Source organism: Physeter macrocephalus, chromosome 8, assembly GCF_002837175.3.
Source record: "Physeter macrocephalus isolate SW-GA chromosome 8, ASM283717v5, whole genome shotgun sequence".
Classification (NCBI taxonomy): Eukaryota; Metazoa; Chordata; class Mammalia; order Artiodactyla; family Physeteridae; genus Physeter; species Physeter macrocephalus.
In genome coordinates this window covers 12,626,220-12,646,934 of record NC_041221.1, presented here as the reverse complement: position 1 = coordinate 12,646,934, position 20,715 = coordinate 12,626,220, and the positions used below count along the sequence as shown (strand labels likewise).

At 51.3% G+C, this 20,715-nt stretch overlaps 1 protein-coding gene across 5 annotated transcripts in view; it reads right to left on the bottom strand.

The window, feature by feature from the left end:
* Nucleotides 1–20,715, bottom strand: part of SLC37A1 (solute carrier family 37 member 1) — a 61,640-nt gene that overhangs the window by 8,491 nt on the left and 32,434 nt on the right. For all 5 annotated transcript variants that reach the window (XM_055086437.1, XM_055086435.1, XM_055086436.1 and 2 more), the window contains 6 exons: nucleotides 16,577–16,614; nucleotides 11,295–11,375; nucleotides 6,101–6,232; nucleotides 2,808–2,898; nucleotides 1,067–1,129; nucleotides 535–620 (listed from right to left, as the gene is read on the bottom strand). In XM_055086437.1, coding sequence (XP_054942412.1) covers nucleotides 535–620; nucleotides 1,067–1,129; nucleotides 2,808–2,898; nucleotides 6,101–6,232; nucleotides 11,295–11,375; nucleotides 16,577–16,614 — 491 coding nt within the window. The remainder of the gene's footprint in view (nucleotides 1–534; nucleotides 621–1,066; nucleotides 1,130–2,807; nucleotides 2,899–6,100; nucleotides 6,233–11,294; nucleotides 11,376–16,576; nucleotides 16,615–20,715) is intronic.

Here is a 20,715-nt window from a genome sequence, read left to right as displayed (position 1 = left end):
AGAGTGAGCAGTGTGCAGGGAGAGTGTGCAGTGAGCAGGGAGAGTGAGCAGTGTGCAGGGAGAGTGTGCAGTGAGCAGAGAGAGTGAGCAGTGTGCAGGGAAAGTGTGCAGTGAGCAGAGAGAGTGAGCAGTGTGCAGGGAGAGTGTGCAGTGAGCAGGCAGAGTGAGCAGTGTGCAGGGAGACTGTGCAGCATGCAGGGAGCAGTGTGCAGGGAGACTGTGCAGTGTGCAGTGTGCAGGGCGACTGTGCAGTGTGCAGGGAGCAGTGTGCAGGGAGAGTGTGCAGTGAGCAGGGAGAGTGAGCAGTGTGCAGGGCGACTGTGCAGTGTGCAGGGAGAGTGTGCAGTGTGCATGGGGGAGGGGGAGAGTGAGAGGGGGTGGGGGGCACTGATTGGGGTTGAGGTGATGCCAGTTCCCAGAAACCCGAGCCCTGAGAGGAGGGGGCCCGGGCAGCCGGCATGTGTGCTGGGGGGAAGACAGAGAAGCTGTCTCCGGAGGCGCAGGGGCCCTGACGAGGTTGGGGGCTGGTCTCACCGTCGGGGCTGCAAGCAGCAGCATCAGGCCGCAGGTGGAGGCCCTCTTCTCCAGTCGATCGGAGATCACACCTGCCAGGATCCCACCTGCAAGGGAGAGGGAGGGTCCTGAGGGGCGTGTGTGGCCAGGGCAGGACCCCGTGGAGAGGAAGCAGGACCCGCGTTGCAGCAGCGGCAAGAAGAGAACGAGCTCCTCTCTAGACCCGTTTCCGCAGCCCGTGAGCAGGAAGCTGCCTCAGCGCTGCCGACCGTGACCCGAGGGCACCTAGGTCTAGGGGTCGGCTTTCAGGCTGGCCTCAAAGCCCCTCCGCCTGTGAGGGTCCTAAGACCGCCCGTCTGTCGCCCATGTGAGGTGTGCCCTGGTCCCCAGGGAGCACCAGCTCACGGCTCAGGATGGGGAGGGACCTGCCCTCAGAGGCCCGGCTCGGGGGCCTCCGGTTGGAAGGCCACTCAGAGAGCGTGCGGGCCACGGGCGTCCACGCAGCGCCGCGGTGGTGAAGGCTTTGGTCCAAGTAGAACACAAATGAACTCACCGAAGATCCCGCCCACGTCAAACAAGGTGGAGAGCTCCCCGGCCTTCTTCACGTCAAGGTGATCTATTCACGCGAGAGCAGAGCGTCACCGCGAGCGAGCCTCACGCGACGTTCTTTCGTTTCAGAGGCATATGATTTAAACCAAGCGGCAGTTCTTAGATCCGCTGCCAGGTTAGTATCAAGGGAGTAATTATCAGAGGACAAGGAGGAAAAAGGGTCCACTCTGCGGGCAGACACCCAGAAAGGACGGAAGCCGAACACTCTCAACCGAGAGCTGAGGATTCCCCCGGCTCAGGCTACGCATCACCCCGCCTTTGCCCCGCGTCCCCCTCGGGGCAGCCGTGAGGTCAGACACGGCCCGAAGGCGAGGCAGGGCCTGTGGGGCACCACCTGGGGAAGGGGCTGGCCCGCAGGAGCGCCCTGGACACGGACCATATGACCCCCAGCTTTCAGGCCGGTGGGGGGCGGCTGGAACCTTCTCCTCCGGAGGAGGAGACCGAGGCGCCCTCACGCTCCGCTCAGGACCCGTCGCTGGGCTTAGCCCAAGGCCTGAGCTTTAAGCTGGATTCCGGCGGGCCCGCGCCGGCAGGTTTGGGAGCCTCCGGACTCTGAACCAGCTCCTGCCCTTCCTAGAGGCCCGAGCGGCACACGCCGGGAGCTCTGCTCTTTCCAAACCATCCCTCAGGTGGTGAATGCCGGTAACTCACGATGTGAGCCCTTCGCAGTCACAGGAGACCGCTGGGGTGGAAGGCGCAGGGCCGGCCTGTCAAGGGCCCACGTGTCCACACCGCGTGCGCCTTTGCCTGCGGTAACGAGTGGAGGTCGCTAGCCCGGGAAGGAAGCTCCGAAGCCCCGCCTGGACCGGGTCCCTGCTAACACAGGGTGGTCCCCTCACCGCCTCGACAACCTCCATCCCCGAGAAACTCAGCCCTCCGGCCTCGGGCTCACACCCGCCGCTGCCGGTCCTACGACACTTGCCAGGAATTCCTGGTCTGTACTCTGGAGCCCCCATGTCCCAAATGTCTCCTCTTTTCACGTCCGCTAGAGCCCGCTCCTCCCGGGGACCCTGGCTTCTTTGCTTTGTCCTCACCTGACCCGGGGGCCCAGAGCTCGGGGCCCTCCTTGACCATCCCTGTCCCCATTTAGCCGCGGCTGCAGCCCCTGCACAGGACCTCTCCCCCGAGGAGCTGCTGGTCCCTGCGTATCTTCCCACGTGGTCACGCGCGGGCCAGGGAGTGGGCGTTACCACGGGGCGAGGCTGCTCTGTCAGAACCTCCAGCTTCAGCCCCTGCTGGACTCTGGAAATGCGAGACGAACTGTCTGCTCCCTAGAATTAGAACTCATCTCCAAGAAGCCGTTTCCAGGCCAGTTATTCAGCCTTTATTATCTCAGATCCTCAGGCCTCTGTCCCTGCTCACCAGCTGCTGTGACCCCAAGTCCGATGCAGCCTACATTTAAAAGCAGGCTGCCCCAGATAGGAAGAACCCCGTGGAATTTGTAGCCACAGCTGGGATACACCGTGTCAACCCTTTAAACCCCATCCAGGTTATCATTATGGCAATAAAACGTTGCTGTCTGAATTCCTTTTATCTGTACGTTTCTACTAATCATGTCGTTTGATTCAAAAGCATCAGGCATCCCTTTCCTTTCCAAGACTGTAGACGCCAGTGGATAAAAGGGAGGCCCGATCACAGACCCTGCACAGAACTTCCCAGCTGTGATGCTAGCAACAGGTACTCACCTACATTTGTGATGTACAGTGGAAGCCAGAAGAGGAAAGTATAGCTGACCAACTTGGCAAACAGTAGGCACAGAGAGAACTCTATCACGCCCTGAAAGAGAGAGAGAGCGGGGGTTCACCCCGAAAGTGGACTCAGCAGGTTTGCTGAAATGTGCAATAGAATTACACAGCACTTCATTCCCGTAAAAACAGCCCACATCTTGGGTCTGGTTTTAGCACCTCCAGATGCACGGATACTGTATCGCTGTGGAGGACATGAGGTAACCGGAGAACTGACCGATATGGACTCTTACCTTTTAAGGTTGAAATTCAATGTCTTTACATCAGATCAGAGTCAATAAAAATATTACTGGTTTAATTCTCACACCACATCTCCCTGAAACTTAGCTATTAAAGGGGTTCTCAAAGGGCACAGATGTTGTGAAGAGTCATCTAGCTACTGAGAATTTATTGGCTATTTCTTTTTCCCCTAAAACTGAAATCACTGCAAAGGACAGAGATCTGGAAACACACAGCACAAACAATTCCGACTATTCTGTAAGATACACAGGCTACCTCCACCTGCCTGGGACTAAGCAAACTAGTGGGTGTTGGGGAAACACCCATGGAACCAGGCAGAACCCTGCAACGCCCCCGCCCCCTCCAAGTACAAAGGCCCCTCCATGCCCCTGCCTCTTGTCTGTAGAGAAGCTGAAGTCTCCCAGGCCTCCCTGAGTCACAGGGGAATAGGCTCGAGCAGTTAATAACTAGGATAACAGAGTCACAGAATCTTTCAGTATCTGATGCACATTCCTGAGTTGTTTTGCAGATACTGTAACTGCCACCAGAGGAAAAAGCTGACTGCATGATGACCAGAATGTAGCCATGACAAAGCTGCTTCATCTTCAGCGGTACTGGATCTACGGTCAGCACAGTTCTGAGAACTGGCCTCAAGAGAATGGGATTAACACTACTGCACATAATAATCTGTCTCTGTGGGCATCAGAATACTGGGTTGACCAAAAAATTCATTTGGGTCTTTCCGTGAGATGTTATGGAAAAACCTGAACGAACTTTTTGGCCAACCCAATAACTGTCGCTTTTTCTGCCCATGCACAGAAGCAGGCAACTAAAATCGTCAGCAAAGAGGTGCCCCATGTCAACTTCTCCCACTCTGAGAATATGGCATCCTACGTCAGCATGAAGAAGTTATAGAAGATGGACCTTCCCCCGTGAACCCATAGAAATGGGATGATGTTCTGACAAGGGGGATCTGTCAGCAGCTTTTGGAAGGAAAGAGCTCTCTGCAGGAGATGCCCCTTCTCTCGTCACTTTAGCAGAGCTAAACTAACCTTAACTAACCTTAAACCAGGCACCCCCATGGTCTACGCATCTCTGGCCTAAGCACACCTGTCCAATCTTTTGATTACACAATACCTTGCCTAACCTGTTGGTTCTTTCCTAGATAAAAGAAGTAAAAATGAAGAATAAGTAATTAATGTCAATGGATGACCAGCTCTCTTCCTTAGCTTCCCTGTCAGTAAGCCTGTGAACAAACTGTGTGAACAAGATAGCATCTAAAGAAAGATCACAAGAAGTCAACAAGCCTGCACACACTGGGGGATGGTGACAACTCTGACCCCTTATCTCAATGATTAACTGAGGTTTCTTCTCCTTTTCTCTTTAAAAACTTTCATGGCCGAGCAGAATCTCTGGAGTTGGTTTTGGGGACATGAGTCCGCCTTCTCCCTGGGTTGTCAGCTTTTCTGATTAAAGCGACTCTCCTTTCTAACCAACACTTGCCTCTCGAGTACTGATTTTCGAGGGCGAGAAGCAGGGCCTGAGTTTGGTAACGCCCAAAAGGGAAACGTAGATCTTGATGAGGATACTGAGGTTTGGAGTCTCACGGCTACAGTGAAATGCTTGTTTGTGTTCCATCCTATGTCTGCGTTTAGAAAGAGGTGGCGCTTGTGAGACAATAAGTCCAGATATCACTTGGGAAATTTGAGTGAGAAATTGGATAACACTAAGGTACTGACCCCCTCCCCTGCTCCTCCCAGGTTATACTGCATAGTTACGAACACCCCTCAAAACTAGGCAAAGCACACAATATGCAATTCATGTCAGTACCTTTGAAATTAAGCAAGTTATGTTTTCACAGTCACACCCAGTATGAGGGTGTGTGTGGGTGATGTACTGCATGCTTACCATGTGCCTGGCATTGTGCTTATTGTGTAGTTAATGATCTCATTTGATCCTCAGAACAGCATTAAGTAGTAATTTAGGTCCTGAGCCTGTATTACAGTGAGGAAATGGAGGCCCAGAATGGTTAACACCCTTGTCAGGCACACCCAGCTCATCTGCAGCAGGGCCAGGTCAGGCCAGGCCAGGGCTCTGAAGCCTGTTCTCTCCACCACCCCACTTCTATTTATTGTGCACCCTACTTTTTAGCAAAAGTATTTGAGGTGGCTACACAATAAGGTACAACAGAAAAGTTACTTGTTTTATTTAGCAACATTTAAAAAATAACTTTTAAATTTAGAACCAGCATGTCCTCTGGCCAGCCCACAGAGATCTTTTTTAGTGACTCCAGGAGTCCAGGCCTGGCCTTCAACATTCTCTTCTGGCAGGAGACCGGCAACAGGGTCCTCCACAGCCCAGTTTCATCTGGGCGCTGGCAGAAGTTTCTGCTCTCAAGCCGACGTTCTCAGTTCTTTCATTTCTGGGCCATGATTCTAAGGCTCTGGGTGCACTGTTTAGTTTCCAGCTCCCACATGATCGCTACGGTCCCCGAGGCCAGCGTGAGGGAAGCGGTCTTGCTGTATGAGACCCACGTCTGTTCCCCTGAATAGGACCCAAGGGCAGGAGCCCAGGTGTTTCTGAGTGTGGCCCATGGGGTCGTGCATCCCGGCCCCCAGGGGCAGGGTGTGCTCTCTCCTCTCATCCTGCCTCTGTTCTCGGCTCTGCCTTCATCACCCTCCACGGCTCCCCGTTAGAAGAACACAGCTGCTCAAAGTCCTCTGCGTAGCTCCCCAGATGCTCTGCTGAGGGAGCCCATGAATTTCATATACATAATATACATATATAATATATTTTATAACTATTAAGAGGCTAACACAACTCTGCAGCCTTATTCATTCCTGAGCTGACCTGTCTGCAACTTCTGGTTCATGCTATGGATTTCTAATTTATGGATTACGTGATCCGGAGAATCACGGATTTCTCTTTTTAAGCTTGATTATCAACAGGCCAGTTTCCCTTCATAGTAAGCATAAATGCCCCCTTTTGAAACTCTCCTGGGCACGTGTACTCACGGGAATTTTCAAGGCCCCTACGAAGCTGATGGCCGCGATGCCGCCCCCGCCGTCTGCCGGGAGAATGACCACGTGGTTCTGGTGGCCGGACCGCTTTCCATCCGACAGCAGTAAGCACTGCATCTCTGGGTCCTGGAGACAGATCCCGTTGAAAAGATAAAAGAAAAGAAAAGGTGTCACCAGGTAGTCTATTTGGTTGAGGTGTGGTAAGCTGCTCCACTAAAGGTCTTGCGGAACGCCTTGCATAACATCCTGTGGCCAATGCTTTATGACCATTAACATTCACGTGGTTTTGGGAAATACTAACTAAAAACACACAAAATCCTATCCTTTGACCCAACAATTCTAGGACTCTGTGAAAAATAATTTGGGAAGTGGAAAAATACTTATATGATAAAATTAATGTCACACCATCACTGAGAAAAATTGCTAAAGTACATCCATATAAATATCTTGCAGTTGTGAAAAAAAAAAGTTTGTGAGATTTGATGACACGGGAAGGTGCTTACGATACATTAAGTAATAAGACATCATTCAAAAGCGCCTTTTCATTATGATCTCAAAGAATGTTTAAATATGTACCTATGTAAGTAGGTAACTAAAGGATCTATTTATAGGAAAAAAGAAGCTAAATTCTAAACCGACAATGGTTATCACTGAATAGTAGAATTACATGTAATTTGTATGAAATGTTGATAAATTCTTTCCATGATCCTGTATTTTTTAAGGAGTTCACAAAGGACATACATGATCAAAAACAATATTATTTTAAAATTCATAAACCAATTCCACTATTTCATAAATTCTGATTCCGGACATCCCTAAAGGACAAAGTTTATCCTCATTAAAACAAAGAACAGTGGTCCTCAACTCTGGGAGGGATATCAAGTCAGAGCAAGGATGATCTAAGTGTCCTTCATGAGGGCACTATATAGGTCAAGGGTTGAAAAAGAAATGTTTCTATGTATATTGGACTTACCACAAAACCAAATAGGTTTTATTGTACTTATCTCACTATAATCTACGCGAGTTAGATTAAAAAATGCAGTTAGGGCTTCCCTGGTGGCGCAGTGGTTGGGAGTCTGCCTGCCGATGCAGGGGACGCAGGTTCGCGCCCCGGTCCGGGAGGATCCCACGTGCCGCGGAGCGGCTGGGCCCGTGAGCCGTGGCCGCTGAGCCTGCGCGTCCGGAGACTGTGCTCCGCAACGGGAGGGGCCGCAACGGTGAGAGGCCCGCGTACCGCAAAAAAAAAAAAAAAAAAAAAAAAATGCAGTTAAATTAAAAGAAAATGACAGTGCATTGCGGTATCCCGCTCTTGGTATTAGAATTCTCTTCCGGTGAAAGACAGAAATTGGGAAACGGGCTGGCAGGCTACAGCAACTGCAGCCCTATGGGCACTGAGCACCCAGTGCCTCACCCCTCGGGCAGCAAGGGCTGCATCACCGGGAAGCCCAGCGCCCACCCTGACTCGGGCATCGAGAACCGGCCTTTGGTGAACGTGGCCGCAGGTAACCATGTGCTCTGACGTCTCGGGGTGCAGACGACAAACCCCCGCGTGGGAGCGGAACACCCTCCTGGCGACAACTCGGCGAAGGTTTGTGAAAACAGAGGATTATGATCTGAGTTTGGAAATGAAGTCTTCTCTCGTGAACGACACCGGCTGTCCAGTGTAGGAGACGAAATCTTTAGTTCTCGACCCTGGCATCTCCTGGGGGCTCGGAGAGACCCCGGTGCCCAGGCTGCACCCCAGACCGACCACAGCAGCCTCAGGGGCAGGACCCAGGAGAGCCCGACGTGTAGTCAAGGCTGAGAACCACAGGACAGACCTTTTCACACTAAGTGGTCTGACTGGTGGACCACGAAATGCAGCCAGATAGAGAGAGAAAAGAAAGTGAAAAGACTCTGCTCAGCCAGGACAGTAGTAATTGCAGGTCCAGCACAGAAACCCTCCAGGTCACAGCCCCGGGTCAGCAACTGGCCCTTCCTTGTTCTGTAAACTGGGCTGGTTTAAAGCCTTGGTCCAGCCCCTCTCCTCTAAGCCATGAGCAGCCCCTCAGGCAGGCAGGGAAGGCCCTGTCTTCGTTGAGGACGGGCCTCCTGCCCACACCTGCTCGTCCTTTATGCACAGTCTGGGGGGTGGGGGCCGTCCCAGCCACCCAAGTCCAGTCTTTTGCAGTGTCTGGAGGAGACAGAGGGATGCGTGAGGCCATGGCGGGTTTTCCAAAGCAAATCAGGAGAGCAAGGCTGCCTCTCCCTTGGAGCCAACAGAGACCTGCTGGGAGGACAGGGCAGGGGAAGCGGTGTGCCTGGAGCCCCCAGGGGATCTGCTGGGATGGGGAGCCCTCAGTGGGCTGGGGGCTTATTCAGCTGGGGACCCTCCTCTGAGGTTTATACATGCACAGAGTGAAAGGGCTCCGTGTGATGAGAGCAAATGCAGACGGGGAGTTTGCACGAATGACGGCTTAGCCCTGCCTCACCGCGTGCTGGCCTCAGATGGAGTTGCACTGGAATGCTGGGTGGAGAAACCTTCAGCATCAAAACACCCACTCAGCGGTCTTTAAGTGGCCGCTGAGCCACAGCCAGTCAGAAAGGCCCTCAGAGGGGCGGGGGAGAGGGTTGGATTGGGAGGTTGGGTTAGCAGGAGGAAACTGGTTATATAGAGAATGGATAAACAACAAGGTCCTCCTGTAGGGCACAGGGTACTCTAGTCAATATCCTGTGATAAACCATAATGGAAAAGAATATGAAAAAGGATATATATGTATGTATGACCGAGTCACTTTGCCGTACGGCAGACACTAACACGACGTTGTAATTCAACTATATGTCAATGAAAATAAATTTTTAAAAAAGATAAGCAAAAAGAAATAAAAATAAAAAATAAGAACACAAAATGGAAAGAATTTAAAAAGAAAAAAAATAAAGAAAGACCCTCAGAGAAGCCAAGGATGACATGAAGGACACGTGACTACAAAGACGACAGAGGTCGACATCCCCAGGACGACATGATAAACACCCACGAGGGCTAGACGCAGGTCCACCGCGTGGCAAGAGACCCCGGGGCCTCTTTCTCTTTGTTCACATTCTCTTCCTTGCCCACCCCCTTCTTTATGTATTTCCCCAAGAAGTCTAAGAACCATGCCTGGCATAGAAGGGGATTAAGCAGTCCCAGCTGAAAAGCGGTTGTGGTCAGGGTCCTGGGTAAGGCTCCACTCCGAGCCCATGGATCTGAGCCAGGTCACTCTGGGAAAGGTGACACCAGTGTGTCTTGCCAAATGTGTGGGACATCCTGCCTGCTGACCCAAGAGCCACCTCCAGCACGTGAGCTCTCCACGCTACGGAAGGGCGGGGACCAAACAAAGCCTGGTTAGCGCGCAGGGGCCAGCTGAAAGGGGAAACCCATCCACCGCGGCCAACAGCTGCCCGGTCATGTCCACATCAAAGTCAGCCTGTGGTGCGGCCGGGCCCGAAACAGGACCTACGGGGGCCTCTAAATATGTAACTGTCTCTTTGGTGACCTGTTAGTAAACTGACCTTAATAGAAGGAACAGAAAGAAGAAAGAGGGAAGTTATGCTCAGAAGACAGAGCTAGCTTTACTGGTCAGTAACTACATTAGAACACAGGGCCTGGCTCTTGCCCCAAGGAAAAGATTAAGTCTTCAGTAACAAGTGGAGAGGAATTATAGCCATTTGGACATTGATTAAGACCTGATGCTATATGGCCTGATATTTGTGTTCCCCCAAAATCTGTATGTTGAACCCCCATCTCTAATATGATGGCATCAGGAGGTGGGGTCCTTGGGAGGTAATGAGGCCATGTGGGTGGAGCCCGCGGGATGGGATTAACACCCTTACAGGAAGAGACAGCAGGGAACTTGCTTCTCTCCCTGCTCTGCCACCTGAGGATCCACAGAGAAGGCGGCTGCTACTGACCAGCCGGGAGGAAGGCTCTCACCAGACATCAGACCTGCTGGTGCCTTGATCCGGGGCGTCCCAGCCTCCAGAAACAAATGTGTGAAACGCGAGAAGTAAATGTTTACTGTTTAAGCCACCCAGTCTAGGGTATTTTTGTTACAGCAGCCCAATCTAAGACACCTGCTTCTGATGTAAACTCAGAAGTGAGTAGAGATTTTAAAGCATTTCAGTTGAATTTCACTAAGATCTAAGAACCAAGATGTATGAGACACCATTTTCCCCTCTTCCATTATTTCAACCACCAGAAATAACTTCCTTGGGCCATAAAGAAAAAAAAGTAAGAAGCCTGTTTAGTACATTTATCCTTGAAGCTAAGTGATTTAAAGAGAAAAGAGAGTATCTTATACTTTCAAGAATTAAAACCAAATCTAGAATGCCCTTTGCGGCTCCGCGTGGTCAGCCAGGCAGACACGATGCGAGGAATCTCTTGGAAGGACAGTCATCCCTTGGTACCCGGATCTGTAGGGGACTGGTCCCAGGGATCCCCCGCGGGGACCAGAATCTGCAGATGCTCAGGTCCCTTACGTACAATGGCTTAGTACAGTCAGCCCTTGTGTGGGCGGGTCGCATCTGTGGATACGGAGGCTGACTGCATCTTGAAAGGAGAGCGGAGGGTGAGCCCAGCGCTGGGGAAGAGCCCTGGACCGCGTCCTGGCCTCCCCACTTGTGAAGCGGGCCAGGCAGCGAACTGTGAGCATCTCCGTGCCCCAACTTCCTCTTCCGTGTAACGGAGGGGCAGTGAAGGGGCGGAGGGCTGGAAGTCGACTTTCTACGTTGCCTTCGGGTCCCCCCTCTTATTCCCAGACCACCCTATGCTCTCTCCACCTGAAACCCCCTTGGGTCAGGTGTGTGCAGACTCACTCCTCACCTCCTTGACAGCTCCACGCAGAGCCACCAGCTCAGGGGAGCTCCCAGGACCAGGCCTGAATTAGTGCCTGCTCAGTCCTCTCTGGGTGGCTCTGGCTGCTGGTTTTCTCTCTACCCCACACTTGTCCCGCCCCGGGATGTGAGTTCCACAGGACACTGGGACTGATGGTCATAGCACAGGTGCTGCAACCCTGAATGCTGCAGACAGTTGTCGGATAAATGAAACGCTTACAAATTTGATTTACAAACTAACAAAGGCAAACTGAAGAAATACGAGACCCTGGATGTCTGTGACAGATGTCACTGAGGCAGGACTCTGCCTTCCTGCCAAGCGGCCTCGTGTGCAACTCACCAGAGGTTTGTTCCTCTCCTCGGTTAGCACTTGCTTCTGCAGCCGAAATCTGTGCGTGCCGTTCTCGTAGCCTTTTGGATGCTGGGAGGAAAAAATTTAATTAGAGCAATTACCGAATCACTGGACAGAAATTACACCTAAACTCACTGCAGCAAGGACACTAAATATCTTCACAAAAATGCTATCAAGGGAAAATAAGACAAATGATTAAAACAAAACAAAGGCTAATCAGTTTAATCTCAAGGCTCCAGACCCTCAGATAACAGGGTGAAAATAAAATCCTTTCCTGAGGAATAATCCAAGACCGAGGAATAAAGAAACATAAAACCGCCGATCACGGCAACTTGACTTTCCTTAACGGCTTTGACATTTCTAAGCGACTATTCCTCTAACCAGTGAAAAACAGAGTCCCTTCCTACAACAGCAGATTGATTCAGAAGGAAGAAAACACCCTCCATATAGAAGGAGAGCATGGCTTGCCAGACAAGACAGAGCTCGACCACTGGGGCCACGTGTGTGTGTGTGTCTGTGTGTCTCTGTGTGTGGTGTGTGTGTGTGTCTGTGTGTGGGGTGTGTGTGTGTGTGTGTGTGTGTATCTGTACAATGAACGTATGTTTTAATTTCTCTTGGATATACCTAGGAGTGAAATTGCTGGGTCATATGGTGACTCTATGCTTAACCTTTTGAGGAATTGCCAGGCTGTTTTCCAAAGTGGTTGCACCATTTTAACATCCTCACCAGCAGTGTATGAGGGTTCCAGTTTATTATTATCTGTCTTTTTGATTCTAGCCTTATTAGTGGATCTGAAGTGGTATCTCATTGTGATTTTGATTACATTTCCCTGATGGCCAATGATATTAAACATCTTTTCATGTGCTTACTGGCCATTTATTTATCTTCTCTGGCAAAATGTCTCTTCAGATCCTTTGCCCCTTTTTAAACTAGCTTGTCTTTTTATTATCGAGTTCTAAGTGTTCTTTATGTATTCTAGATACGAGTCTTTCATCAGATATATGACTTGCACATATTGTCTCCCATTCTTTGGGCTGTATTTTCACTTTCTTGATGGTACCCTTTGAAGCATAAAAGTTTTAAATTCAGTGAAGTCCAATTTATCTATTTTTCCTTCCACCCCTTGTGCTTTTGGTGTCATATCTAAGAAGGCTTTGCTTAATCCAAGGTCATGAAGATGTCCTCCTATATTTTCTTCTAGGAGTTTTATAGTTTTAGCTCTCACATTTAGGTCTTTGATGCATTTAAATGTTGTGTATGCCGTGACAAACAGTTCCAAATTCACTCTTTGCCTGTGGATACCCAGCTGTCCCAGCACCAGGTGTTAAAAAGATTATCCTTTCCCCACTGAATGGTCCTAGCGCCTTGTCAAAAAACAATTGACCATAAGCATGAGGGTTTAATTTCTGAATTCAGCTCTATTCCATTGATCTGTATGTCTACCCTTATGATAGTAATACAGAGTCTTGAATACTGCAGCTTTGTAGTAAGTTTTGAAGTTGGGAAGTGTACATCCAACTCTGTTCTTTTCCAGGGTTCTTTTGGCTACTCTGGATTCCTTAAATTTTCATATGAAACCAAGGATCGGCTTGTCAATTTCTGCCAAGAAGCCAGCTGGGGTTTTGATATAGATTACACTGAATCCGTAGATCACTTTTGGGCAATATTGCCATCTTGACAGTATTAAATCTTCCTGTCAGTGAACATAGGGTGTCTGTTCATTTATTTAGGTCTTCTTTAACTGCTTTCAACAATGTTTTGTAGTTTGCAATGTATCAGTCTTGTACTTCCTTGGTTAAATTTATTCCTGAGTTTTTTATTCCTTTTGATGCTGCTGTTAATGAAGTTTTTTTACTTTCATTTTTGGATTGTTCATGGCTAATGTATAGAAATATAATTGATTTTTATATACTGATCTTGTATCCTGCAACCTTGCTAACTTTTTAATTAGCTCGAATAGCTTTTTGGTGGATTCCTTGGGATTTTCTATATACAAGATGATGTCATCTGCAAATAGAGGCACTTTTACTTCTTCTTGTCCAATCTGCATGTCTTTTATTTCACTTTCTTGCCTAAAATGCTCTGGCTAGAACCTCCTGTACAATGTTAAATAGAAATGGTGAGAGCAGGTATCTTTGTCTTGTTCCTGATGTTACGGGGAAAGCATCCAAGCTTTCACCAATAAGTATGACGTTAGCTGTGGCTTTTTATAGATATTCTTTATCTGGTTGAGGCAGTTCCTTGCTATTCCTAGTTTGTTGAGTGTTTCATTATGAAGGGGTGTTGGATTTTGTCGAATGCTTTTTCTGCTTCTATTGAAATGACCCTATGGTTTTTGTCCTGTATTCTATTCATGTGGAGTATTACATTAATTGATTTTCAGATGTTAAACCAACTGTATATTCCTGGAATAAATCCCATTTGATCGTGATATTTAATCCTTTTTATATGTTGCTGGATTAGTATTTTGTTGAGTTTTGCATGTACATTCATAAGAGAGCTTGGTCTATAGTTTTCTTGTGATGTCTCCTTACGTTATCAGGATAATACCTCAGAGAGTGAATGGGGAGTGTTCTCTTATTTTTTGGAAGAGCTTGTGAATAGTTGGTGCTAATTTTTCTTTAAATGTCTGATAGAATTCACCAATGAAGCCATCTAGTCCTGGGATTTTCTTCATAGTCCATTTTTAAATTAATAATTCAGTTTCTTTCCTTGTTATAGGTGTATTCAGGTTTTCTACCTCTTGAGTCAGTTTTGGTAGTTTATATCTTTCTAGGAATTTTCCCATTTATTCTAAGTTACCCAACTTGTTAGCATACAGTTGTTCATAGTATTCCTTTATAATTCTTTTTCTTTCTATGAAGTTGGTAGTAACGTCCCCTCTCTCATTCCAGATTTTGATAATGTGAATCATTTTTTCCTTGGTCAGTCTAAAGGATTGTCAATTTTGTTGATCTTTTTGAAGAACAAATTTTGGCTTGTGGACAAAAAATGTTGTCTGCCGTTTCAGTGAACAAAGAATGTTGCTGCCACCAAGCTATCAGCCACTGCAGTCCCCACCTCAGCCCCTCCCAACTGTGTGCCCTGAGGGGAATTCAGGAAGGAGAGAAACAGGATGCTGGCCCTAGGTAGTTAAGATGCATATCTAAGGAATAATTTCAATGAGCCCAGACCCCTGCATCTTCCCATACAGAGACAAGCAATAAAATCATTAACTTGAGATGTCTGTTTTTTGTGATTCACAGTAATCTTTCGCTGTTTGACTACATGGCTTTTTTTTCTTTTTTTTCAGCAAAAGGTCCTATGTATCCTGGCTCCTACCTTACCTCTTTGGAACAGTTCCTCAGAGCTACTGAGAGGCTGTCTCCTGGGCTACAGTCCTCAGTTAGGTCCCTGAATAAACATTACTCAGAACGTTTAGGTTGTGTGTTTTTTCAGTCGTCAGGCTTAATTGATTATCTCTATTTTTTTTTTTCTATTCTTTACTGTTGGTCTTTAGGTCTGCTAATGGTATAGTGACGCTATTTTGTTGTTTGTTTGTTTGTTTGTAATAAAAGAGTCCTTGGAGTTTAGAAACATACACTGAAATAGTCGGACACAAAATAATATGATGATTGGTATTTGCTTACAAAATAAATCACGAGGAGAAGGAGGGAGTATTAGAAGGGGTACTGATGAAATAAGACTGGCAGGGTGACGGGTACATGCGGGTTCATGATACTATTCTTTTTACCTTTTTACGTGTTTTAAAATTTCCATAACGAAAACTTTAAAGAACTGGAAAAGATAAGAACTTGATGCTGAAAATAACACCTTCAGATGGGAAATTCCCAGGACACGGCTCTACTTAGAAGTCAGCACCTGTGAAATGTCTCGCAAGTGCATCCGGCTTTGCACAGAAGCTCCGCTTATGATAAGGGGGAGGTGCAAAAGGACAGAGCAGATAGAGAACCAGTCAAGCTTGCCCTCAGTTCCCCAGGCTCTGGGGCCCCTCAAGAAGGCCCTGTGACACGGGTCTCTCCAGGGCCCTACAGGAAGTGAGTAGAGTTCCCGTGGGAAAGAGAGCTTTGGGGCTGTGGCAGAAGCTGATGAAACGCCCCCAGAAATCAGTCCAATCTCTCCCTCTGACCGACCCCTGAGAGGAAGAAAGAGGAAGAGGAGCCCCAGCTCTGTGGGGACTCCATATCAACGCACACAGAGGTGCCGTGAGGATATGCTGAACGCCCCAGGCCCACGCAGGATCTCCTACGGTGAGAGCAGGAACGAGGAGAGAAGGGGCCAAGGACCAGGCCAGGGGGCTCCCACGTTTGGGGGTCTGGCAGCGTAGGGCCAGCAAAGCGCTCGGCATGTTACCAGAGAAGCAGGAGAGCGTGTTACAAGCCCCCAAAGGGAGCATCTCATGGAGGGAGGAGACAACCACATCACACGCCGGTGACAGGTCAGGGGTGAGGCCAGAGCGCTGACCACACGCGGCCAGACCATGCCGCTGGGGGCCCTGGCAGGTGGCTCTGGCAGAGCGGTGGAGGCCGGAGGACAGGAGGGGAGCCGGGCGAGGGAAGTCAGGGAGCATGACTCGGGGGGATCTACTCTAAGGTAAGCAGGAAACCGGCTGCGAGGGTGACACCCCTGCTGGGAGCGACAGAGGAGAGAGGGCAAGCCGAAGGCCAGGGGAGGGGACTGCAGGAGCAAGGCCCTGAGGCCAGGGGACAGGAGCTGGCCTGGGCAGCTCCCAGAGTTACTGTTACCTGGGGGCAGGCAGAGACCTCTGCGGACGCCGGCGGGGCAAGCGCCCTCCCAGGGCCGCGCAGACCGCAGGGTCGCTCACCAGCTGGGCGTGAGCAGGTCAGGCAAGGGGTGGCGGCGAGCGGTGACAATGACCCAGGGAATGTGGTCCTGGCGCTGGGCGGTCCTAACGGGCCACCTGCCAGGTGCGGACGCCAGGTTCAAGTGACGTCAGCCAGCTCAGCTTTGCATCATCCTGTAGTCACACCACGACACCCGCCCAGGAAAGGTATGATGTCCCCGCCCCTTGTGAGGCCCGGCCGGCCCCCAGCTCCTGGTCGCTCTCTGAGTCCCCAACCCAGACCGCAGCAAGCTTCTCATCTGGTTTGGGTTGTTATCATTGTGATTCATCTTTTTCTAAAACTGCCGGTATTTTGAGGGCAGGACCTGTGTCCATACTTTTGTTACCCACTGACAGGACAGTCATCAGACTCCTGGCAGGCGGCACACCACACTGAAGACACGAGAAGCAGGGGGCACGTCCTTACCATGGCCAGGGAGGAGGAACAGGCGATGTCCTTCGGATCTGAAACGCCAAACACGCAACAGTGTGAACCAGGGCTGGGTGTTTCCTCCGACACAAGAAAGTAAACCAAAACAAGGCACCCTCTGATACTTTTACTAAATTAGCAACAATTTAAGCAAAAAGACGATGCACGAGGCAGCATGTTTGGTGGGGTGAGGGCGTAGCTCGGCCACCCCCGCAAGAACCCACACGCGCCCCTTCCCTCACTCGGGCCCCGTGACTGCCTGATCCCCACGTGCCGAAGCCGGGAGAGTACGAAACCAGCACCGACAAACGCAAATCGTCACGAGTAAGAAGCCTGCTTTGCAATACGGAAAATAGTTTACAGATAAAAATAAGCAGAGCATAAGTACACTATGGTGACAAGCCATGTAAGACACATTTGAAGGCTAAGTATCAGAAGGAACTAGAAAAACATGACCAGTAGATCAGAGTAGCGGGGCTCTGAGTAACATTTGGGATGAGTCACTTAATGTTATGGAATTCACTAGAAGTAAAACTAGCGGGCACAAAACATCTACCCCGAGATAGAACAAAATGCCTTTTACCTAAATGCAAGGAGGTGCGGAATACAATTCATGCTGTGCGGCAAGACAAGAAAAACTTACACGTAAAAATGATTCTCTGCCCTTTGGCGTCCTCTCCCCCGCACCGTGCATCATGTATCCGCGTTAGGAATCGACCAAAGCGCCCCCATGAGCAGGAATACCTGCTCAGCCGACGGGAGCAACATCCTCCCAGCATCCACAAGGCAACTCCTTAAAGACAACATTCCTTCCTCGTCTGGTAAGGGGTCACATGGCCCACCACGATGCCACTTAGACCTGGGTTATGTAAACTGTCAATAACCCCTCTGTCTCAAAAGACTTACATAACTGTGTCTTGACATCTAATGGGCGGAACAGTCCTCAGAGCTTTCTGAGATGCTCTTCCTGGGTTAGAATCCTCACCTTTGCCTTGAATAAAATTTCCCAATTTTTTCTTAGATCCACTGCTTAACCTTTTGTCGACAGAGGGAAGGACACGAGGAAGCGAACAAAACCAGAAGCCAGGCTTTGTTCATCTTCGTACTTTAAAATCACGCCGGTGTGACCCGGGAATGAGAGCCGGGCTTAGGGCCACGAGTAGCGCCGACAAGCAAACCCCACTTCTTGAGAATCTAGACAGCCGCCTTTTAACAGCTTTGCTCCTTCCCCATCACCCAGAACCCGGGTCTTATTTATAATTTTTGGTGAGACGGTTTAACTGCCCTGAAACACAAACCGAGCCACAGGGCTTTAAACTTCCCACAGCGGCGTTCCCTCCCGCGAGATACAGAGGGTGCCGCCGCGGAGGGGCCCCTGGACCACGTGCGCCCCGGGGCTGGAGGCTCCTCCCCGCTGCCCTCTGCGGAGGGGGGGGCCTGGGGAGCCCCGGTGGTCCCGATGGCCCTGGGGGTGTGCAGTGAGCCCCAGGGTCAGTCTCGATGGGGTGTGGCTGGTCCCCAGGACATGGCTTTTCCTGGGCTTTGACCCTGCAGGACATTAGTACCAGTGACCCTCGGCTGGGGCACGTCTGAGGGCAGCTTCCCAGGCGGCCCTGGAGGGGCCTGTGGATGGGGTGCCCTGTCCCCTGGGCCCAGCCCCGGCGGGAAGGAGGAACGGGGCGAGCCGGTCCCTCGCTGCTGGTCACGAGAAGGGGCGCTCCTGGGGCTTGTTCGCAAGGGCCTGGCTCGGGCTGAGCGAGGAGGAGGGGTAAGGGTGTCCGAGCCGGCGAACCGGCTTCTCCGTTCGCTGAGACACTCGTGGACACGGGGCCCTGGGTGCCGGGTCCCAGCGTGGGAGGGTTAGGGGGCCACAGAAACGCCTCCTCCCGTGACGCCGGCTGCAGGAGCTGCCCCCAAAGGGAAGCGTCAGAGGCACGGTCGGCCGGCGTCCTGTCAAGGTCACGTGCGCAGAGCAGGGCCTCCAGAGCCTGAGCTCAAGAGGAAGACGTCCGGCGGGAAGGTGGGGAAACGCCAAGGCCAGAAGGTGCCCCAGGCCGCACAAGCTGGGCCCTGGTGGCCTGGGCGGAGGCCGGGCAAGGGCCGAAGGAGCAGCCGAGGCTGGGCTGACAAAGCCGGCCAGTCCGGGGAGAGGTGACGGCCCAAGGCGGAGAGCAAGGACCAGGTGACTGAGCGATGCTCGCGGGACCCCAGGAGCCCTGCCCCAGCCACGGGGAGAGCGGCAGGAGGGCGCAGGCGCGCGGGCAGGAAAGGAGGACCAGTGAGGGGCACCCTCTGGCGGCCTCATGAGGAACGGGGACACGGAACTCAACGGTCTTGCACAACCCTGAACATATTTACCTTCAACACGTAACGGCTAAAGGCTGAGACTCCAGGTAGAAAGAACCACCACGGCCCAGAGGAATGTGATGGGCAGAGAGGAGGGGAGAACGGCCTCTGGCCCGACTCAGCCCACAGCGCCCTCCCCGCGGCCCGCGGCCCCCCAGGACCCCGTCCGTGCTCAGCGGCCGCTGAGGCCCAGGAGGCGGCACGAGTGCTCATCGGTGCCGAGTCGGTACCAGTACATCTCCCAGGAACGCCTTAGGGCCTGGGGGAACCTGAGCGGGTGCACTTGATCCCAGGGTGGGCCGGGGCGGGGCGGGGGCGGGGCCGGGGGGAGGGAGGCAGAGCCGCGCGGTCACCATGGAAACAGGAGGCGGGGGTGAGAGGATGGCCAGCGGTGGGAAAGCAGCTCCAGGAGAGCCCCCCAGCCTCGCCCGCCCCCTCGGAAGCTGCAGGAGCGGCGGCTCAGGGGGAGGATGCTCTCATTTTACTATAAAAGACCAAACCAGGGCTTCCGCGTTCTTGGAAACCCTGCCCCGCCCAGGATGACTGAGCCGAGTGGGGTTCGCGCTGAGAGCCCTGGCCAGGCCGGCAAACAAGCTCCCGTCCACCGCCACGCCCTCCGTTCCGTGTCACTCCGCCCTTCCCCAGAGCCGCCCCTTTATCAGCTGAGGAAGAGAAGAAAAGCCACCGTGGACTCTGGACCTCGGGCCGAAGGCACGCGGTGTGTGTGTGGGGGCGGGGGGCGGCGGGGGTCCCTGCACTAACGTAGAGGAAGCGCGTCGTTGTCCGGGTGACGGTATGGAAGCAGCCCCTGGAGAGTCCAGGAGACACGATGATCCTTCCCGGAACTCCGGTGACACACAAGCGACAGTTAATGCCACAGGTCGGCACGTCGGCAAGGGAGTCACGACACCCACCCTCTCTGCGCCCCCCGCGCCCCCATCTGTTTAACAATTCACTTGTTTGGGCCATTTCGAGATGTTGCTAAAAGCTTACTGGGCCCCTGGAGAAAACGGTGAAGATGGGAGCTGAGCACCCCCGCGCCCTCACACCCAGGGCGTCTGATTCCTCATCTAACCTTGGCTTCCTTCTTCACTGACAGGACAACGCTGGCCTGAGAGCCTCACGTGTGCTCCACTAAAAGGCGGTTATTTGAAAAATGAAGGTTACCATTAGCAACAAGAAAAAAGAAGTGAGAAACTTCACGTGCCCTAACCTTCGGAATGATAAAACCGGCAACTCGGAATGCAAAGCTGAAGCTACAGTCACGGCTCACCAGGGATGAAGTCACGTGGCTCCCGGGCGTCCCCACCTGGGGGCTGACAGTGGGGGAGCTGCTATCTAGTACCATATGATTTTATTTTGCTTTACGCCAAATCAGAGAGGCAAACGCGAAATGTAACTCATCAGAGTAGCTCGTGGGATTAGAGCACCCTGACACGTGACAGCTAAAGCAGCACCCGCTTCTCTATCATTAGTGTAATTGTTAGGCATGCTTGTCCTGCCGATCTCTATTTGAAAAATTCATTTAAAATTCAATTAAAACAAAAGTCTGGGATTGAGTCTAGGATGGAACAAAGGCTTGGATTTTCTGGTACAACACTACCTAATTAAGGTATATGATCTGAAGTCATGTCACGGTCTTAAAACATTGTCAAAAGGGGGCTTCCCTGGTGGCGCAGTGGTTGAGAGTCCGCCTGCCGATGCAGGGGACGCGGGTTCGCGCCCCGGTCCGGGAAGATCCCACGTAATTCTTATTTGGCTAAATTTAAGTGAATAAAGGTACAGGATAT